The following is a 6,431-nucleotide window of genomic DNA, read 5'->3' as shown; positions in this document are numbered from 1 at the left end:
CCGCATTCAAAAAAGGATCCAGAGTTCCCTTGGGAAAAATATTAAATCCAAATAACGGATTGAATTCCTACACCCAATTTTTTGAGTGTGTGCACGTCGCCCTAAACTATAAAGTTCCTTTGGGTGTTGTGCTTGAGAGAGTTGTGAAAGTATTGGAACAATCACGTTGCACAGAACTTGAAGACCCAAAGGTAAGATCCTATTATACTGGACCAGTAGTGTAGGATTAAGTTTAAAAAATAAAAATGTAATGTCGATCCTTGCTTTGCAGTACATATAATCCAGTGGTTTATAAAACAAAAAGATTATTCTTTCATTTTTCCTACCGATAAAATCTCGTACCTAGACAGTTGATGTTTACAATTGGTAAATCTAGATCTAGATCTGGATCTAATCAACAAATTTTGAAGGACTGGAGTAAACTAAGGTAAAGTTAAGATCTTGATTTCTTGTAATTTGTAATTGCCTAGTGGTCCAGTAAACTAAAATCTTTATATTATTTTGTTCTTTTATTCAGGAAAAGAAAAGGGAAAGAAAGCTAGACTTTATAACTCATCAGCTGAAACTGTTGACTCACAAACAATTTTCTGTAAGCGATTACTGTTTCGCTATCGAATCGTTTCCCCGCTGCAGTTATGAATAACTAAGAGACATTTTGGTCTTGCCAAGCACAAGAAAAATAAAGTCTGTTGTCGATACAGTCCACTTGTTAAAATGCATTCGAAACAATTGGATTACAGAAAAATCGCAGAGATTGACACTTGATAATATGACTGTAGGACTGTAGGATCATTCTCAGATGTTAAAAATCTTTATGAATTAGAAAAAAACAGCATCCTTAAAACCACGCGACTTACATATGCCTCTGTCAACCCATCAAAACTACAACTTCAAAATGTGCAACATGTATTAAGAATTTTCAATAAAAAGGTTATTGCTGGGCTGGCACTGCAAGAGTGTTATGCCACCGCAGAGTTCATTCAGTTTGTTCTAAACTGGTGGAATACTGTAAATGTATCTGCCAAGGGACAGGACATTCGTATGAAGGACCCACACAGAGCTGCTCAGGTGTTAGCGTCTGATAGTCTGGACACGTATGCCAAGAAGTTTGAAGAAGCAATGTCAGGACAGGGAGTGTCTCGAAAGGAATGCCTCACCCACGACACCAAGAAAGCTCTGGTACAAACCATGCGTGGACTCAGTGCCGTGACAAAACACTTATTGTCATCAGGATTTCAATATGTGCTGCTGCGTGAGATACAGAGCGATCGCATTGAAGGCGAATTTTCCGTTTACAGGCAGTCCACCGGGGCCAACGCGTTCATGACAGCAGGAGATGTTATCTCGGCATGCAAGAAGCGCCTCGCTAGGCATCCAGTATCTTTTCTCGAGAGTATTGATGTCATAGCTGATGATTCCCCATCAACCTCTGACAAACATCTGTGTTGTGGGCCTTTGGTTGCTGCTGATGGAGAAGCCATTGAGAGTAGCTTCTCAGATGTTACTCTGACAGCCAACGAAGAAAGCTGCTGTGCCTATGTAGCAGGATGGCTGGAGCGAAAATGTATTGATGACATCACCTTCAGCGATGATGAGCCATTCGTCTCCACAGAAGTGAAGAACTTTTTAGAGGAAGTGTCCAGAGGCTCCCTTAAAACCCCCATATGTCTACGTATGAACTGACTAGGATTGGACTTTCCTTTATAAAGAAAGCAAAACATAGAGTTCGTTGTCGTCAGAGACTTGTTGGAATTCTATCAACCATGGGGGAATTTCACGACTTCGACATCGTTCAGTCCAAGAAACTGCTCCGTCATCTCGCAAGTGTCTTACTCCGCGGTCTGCACAATCTAGACAAGGATCACCAAAAGGATGCAGCCCTGCTACAGACATCCATCAAGAAGGCACGTATGGCGGATTGACTTAGTGAGTAAGCCTAATTCTTGTTGTTGTATTCGTTAACATTTTTAAATGCTCTTCATACTAATATTCCTGCATGACATAACAAAAATATAGAAATAACATGTATTACTATGCTACAATATTGCGTTCAACAACATTACAACATGTTTTAGCTTTCTCACACTCAATATGAAATGTATCTTGTGCCTAGTGATAAGTTGGACATGTTTATATATTTGGCCTTCGCTAGCCAAGTCAGGAATCCGACGGTGCACGTCCTTGAGTATAGTAGTCCTTGGCAGATACCAAAACTGTCAGATTAATTTAGCATAGACAGTTCAAATTCAACACAACGGTATGCGTAAGGTAATACCAGCTCAAATGTAATCATAGGAGAGCTCATAAATGTAAGTTAAAAAAGTAATAAATGTAAATATATTGAGTGTTTAATGCTATTGGCCCACGCCACATCCTGTAAAACACTCAAATTTGTTAAATAAATAAATGTATATCTAAATGTAAGGGAAAGAAAATTCGTCAGTCCAAATTGCAGCATACAAAAGTTCACAATCCATTAATATGAATACTGCAAAGCTATGATGTAGTCGTCATCTCTGAGTCAGCGGAAGCCACTCTGTCTCTTAGCAACGGCTGCGTTAGGTTTCGCCGCAAATGACGCATCAGGGGACTGCCTGTCCAAGTCTGAAAATCGTTTCGCCGCAAATCGTATTCGAAAACAAGCTATTTATCCAGAAGATAGAAGATCGATTACTTTGTGAACGCCTCTGAAACAAAATTTCTAAACGCTCCCACCGTGTCAATGAGAACTCGGGAGGAGTGAACTGTTATAACGATTCAATCTCTCCCTTTCTCCCTTTATTGTAAGTACTGGTCTCGTCCCTGCTCATTCCCACTCTTTCACATGAAGAATGGCCGCCCAGTTGGTTGTTTGTTTTAGTAGAGGTTTTACGGCGCTCGCAACTGCATAAGGTCATATGAGCGCCAGAAGATTAGAGGTGTTACAAGAGAGTAACAAACATAAAAAAGAAGGACGGGAGATAAGGACGATAGATATTTGATAGGAAAGAAGAAGCAAACCACACCAGAGCACCCGCCAACCACCCACTCTGCCCAGTTTGAACAAAACATTTTAGTAAGTGTGTTGCGTGTTGTTGTGTTGAAACAACTATAAATTCTCCTAGTTTTGGCAAGTAGAATCCCTCTCGGTCCACATGGAGCAGGAAGTTTTTTTGCTTTTTTCCCCTTGCCCATTTATATGAGATTGACGCCATCTGATTAGTAGAAAAAAGTGCACATGATTGTGTCCAATAGTGTATTACATGCATACTTAGTATATCAATTAACTGTAATAGCGGATAGAGATTCCAGGATTATAGATGTAAGTCATTGATCTGAGAGAGGTGATGATTTTAACATTAATAGTGGTGATGAGTGATGATGAGGGATGTCGTTTAAGTACTGTTAGCGTTAGTCCTATCTTCCTCTGCTCATGGAGCAGGAAGTAACTACACGTGCATGATCGTTCGTTAAGGCAAGGGGGCACCAAGCTGTTGCGGTTTCAAGAATCAGCAAAACAGCAAAAGGTGGAAAAGCGCTACTGAAACATGCAAGGCGAGGTGCACGACAGACAAAGACATGAAACACATTCATTATATAAACCCATCCTGCTCAAAGTCCTACTTCCAAAACATATTCTTGTTCCTAAGAAAACTCAACGATCACCAGCAACTAACAAAGTGATAAAACTGAACGCAATAAATTGAAAACAAACAGCCCCCATCAGGCCCGGTATACAATACAGGGCAAATCAACATGGAGAAATACGTCAGGTACATGAGCTTAAAGCATTTTTTTTTAGCAAGTTTGGATTTTTACACCAATTCTGTACCTGAGACATCACATTTTTATCTTCGCTGTCAAGCCATTATATAAACCCGTCATACTAGCAACGTACTAAATTAAATCAAATTGTAATCGAATTCAATCTGCGGCAAAACGATCATTCTTATTTTCAACAGGTACACGCCGTGACGTCATTGCGGCGAAACGTCGACCTCCCCTTAGCAACATAAGCTGTTTACGAGTCTCGCCTTCAATGCTCGATTTTGAAGGATTTGCTGAAATATTTTTGGGTCGTGTCAGAACAGTATATAAGACACGGTTCCATCTCGTAAATCCAGAGACGACGAAAGATTCCATGGCCTTTGCAAAAAAAAAAGATAATAGCTGCAGGTTTTCTGAGATATAGATCAAGAAGGTGTATTTCTGCATGTCGACTTCTCGCCGCACGGAGAAAGCATCAACGCAGCCACATACTCTGAAAACCTCAACAAGCTGAAGAAAGAAGTGGCTGGTGTGGTTTGCTCCTTCTTTTCTATCAAACATCTATCGTCCTTATCTCCCCTCCTTCTTTTTTTATGTTTGTTACTCTCTTGTAACACCTCTAATCTTCTGGCGCTCATATGACCTTATTCAGTTGCGAGCGCCGTAAAACCTCTACTAAAACAAACAAGCTGAAAGAAGTAACGCGTCATAAGAGATTAGACTGTGCCCGAGGGGGTCTTTTTGCAATATGACAAAAACCGTCTCCAAACTGCTAAAGGCACAAGAGCATGACTATACAAACATGAGAGGCAATGTTTTACCCCATCCACCTCGCATTCCTGATCTAGCCCTTCATACCTCCGTCTGTTTGTATTGGGCCAATGAAATAATATCTAGCTGAGAAAGAAAAGTCGTAAGTGACGCCAACATCGAGGAGCACGGCAGAGATTGGCTCCGTCGCAGAGATTGTAAGCATCAGCACGTGCAGCGAGGAGAAAATCGCAAGAGTGTTCACGAGGATTACATTAACAAATAGAAAGAATGCTTGGTTCATTTAATGTTTAAAATGTATCTCAATCACGATATTTTAATCTCCCTCCTTTAACTTATTTTTGTTTCAATTCTGTTGCAGCCCTCTTACCAAGTAAGGTCACAGAGGAACGATAGATCCTCTGGCTTCTTATGCGGGGTGCCCATTGTGGGATCGGGCCTGGTTTGGGGCGATTTGCTAGCCAGATTGAGGGCTCAATGCAGCTATCGTGGCACAAGCCGATCGCGCCCGACTCGTCGCCTCAGAAACAAGCGCATTTATTTTCAAACGACGAGTAGGGCGATCACCCACGACCCGACCCGATCCCATCCGCAGTGGATATCCCGTTTTATTGTTCCCCATCATCCCAACCCTTCATGTACTGTGGCGCGTTTTGAATTTAAAATAATTGTGTCACGACTAGGTGGAATCAGGCTCTCGTCATTTTTTGGGTATGTAAAAGTATTGGTATAATCTTAAAGATTGTTCATATGTCTTGCTTTGGAAGAAAAAATATAAATTTGTCTGGTATAGAAGTTGAGATATTTACTAATGAAGGAGGTGTGGGTCACCTGGTAAAATTAGTCAGAAAATGGCGCCAAAGAGGAGTTACTTCCTTAGCTTGAGAGTCAGTGGAAGGTGAAAATTCACACTTTTTGTGGTTCCAATTAACGTTTTTCAGTAAAACTCCACACAGAAATGTTTTCTTTAAAGGGCATGAAAGGTGTTGAGCCAAAAAAAACCCACGAAATTTCAATGAAAAATGTAAAAACGTGCGGAAAAATTACAGTTTCTTCACTTGTATTATTTTGACGAGCGCTTGATTTCACCACGCTGATTCACGAATAATCAGTACTGTAAATTAAATATTAAATAAATGCTTTCCGTCAATACAACAAAACACTTTTTGTCACCTTCAGTACGTGGGTGCCTGTGTTTCTGGGGTCTACACCGACAAAGAATTGTACCAGAGGGAAAGACCCTTTCTTGCCAGCGTCGATCAAGACGTCAGTAAGCTCAAAAGAGTAGCCTATCTCAGCTGAAGAGATGAGAGGCCAGTGTCCGATAGTGGCCACGAGCCAATTCTTGAAAGGCTGGCCGCCCCGTTTGCCGATTGTCTCTTTGAAAAAAAGAACGTTGAAATCTTTTTTTTTAAATAAATATATATACATACATATTTATATGTGGGAGGTTGGAGGGGGGGCACTACAGGTAGGTCTTACTCCTTTACTCACCCCTCTGTTATTTCTGTATATCGGTCTTACTTTCCCCCCAGCACAATTAATTACCATTATTGTGTCGATGTGCTTCTCTTTACTCAAACAAACAAACAAAATTACGATTGATGACAGAGAGACTGTGGGATAGATAGACAGACTGATAGATAGATAGATAGATAGACAGACTGATAGATAGATAGATAGATATGGCAGAAAGTATTCTTGATGGCAATGACCTCCAGAATAGTAGAGAGTGTTATAGATCTAATAATAATATTTTACGGCGAAAGAAATGTCGCCAACCCATGGGTTACGCTAATTGGAGAAAAACGTTGAGACCCACGCAGTTTTTTGTACTTTCTTTCAGCGGTCTCTCTCTCTCTCTCTCTCTCTCTCTCTCTCTCTCTCTTTCTCTCTCTCTCTCTCTCTCTCTC

At 40.7% G+C, this 6,431-nt stretch overlaps 2 protein-coding genes across 2 annotated transcripts in view; one reads left to right on the top strand and one right to left on the bottom strand.

The window, feature by feature from the left end:
* The first annotated feature begins 17 nt into the window (after positions 1-17).
* LOC106012233 lies at positions 18-2,227 on the top strand. Its single transcript, XM_013084527.2, has 2 exons — positions 18-191; positions 518-2,227. The coding sequence occupies exon 2, from the start codon at positions 1,042-1,044 to the stop codon at positions 1,681-1,683; it is 642 nt and encodes a 213-aa protein (XP_012939981.1). The 5' UTR covers positions 18-191; positions 518-1,041; the 3' UTR covers positions 1,684-2,227.
* A 3,422-nt stretch (positions 2,228-5,649) lies between these two features.
* The window catches only part of LOC101850816 (membrane metallo-endopeptidase-like 1), a gene marked incomplete in the record, with an annotated part of 11,982 nt that continues 11,200 nt past the window's right edge, over positions 5,650-6,431 (bottom strand). Inside the window, 1 exon segment of the mRNA XM_013084526.2 lies at positions 5,650-5,897. Within this exon segment, the coding sequence (XP_012939980.1) occupies positions 5,665-5,897 (233 nt within the window).

The sequence above is a fragment of the Aplysia californica genome, unplaced genomic scaffold, assembly GCF_000002075.1.
Source record: "Aplysia californica isolate F4 #8 unplaced genomic scaffold, AplCal3.0 scaffold00299, whole genome shotgun sequence".
NCBI lineage: Eukaryota > Metazoa > Mollusca > Gastropoda > Aplysiida > Aplysiidae > Aplysia > Aplysia californica.
Note: the sequence above shows the minus strand (reverse complement) of the source record. Positions and strands in the feature narration are given on the sequence as shown.

What these genes read in the sequence shown, in the direction of transcription:
- LOC106012233 (XM_013084527.2), top strand. Translation starts at nt 1,042, where the DNA reads ATGAAGGACCCACACAGAGCTGCTCAGGTGTTAGCGTCTGATAGTCTG.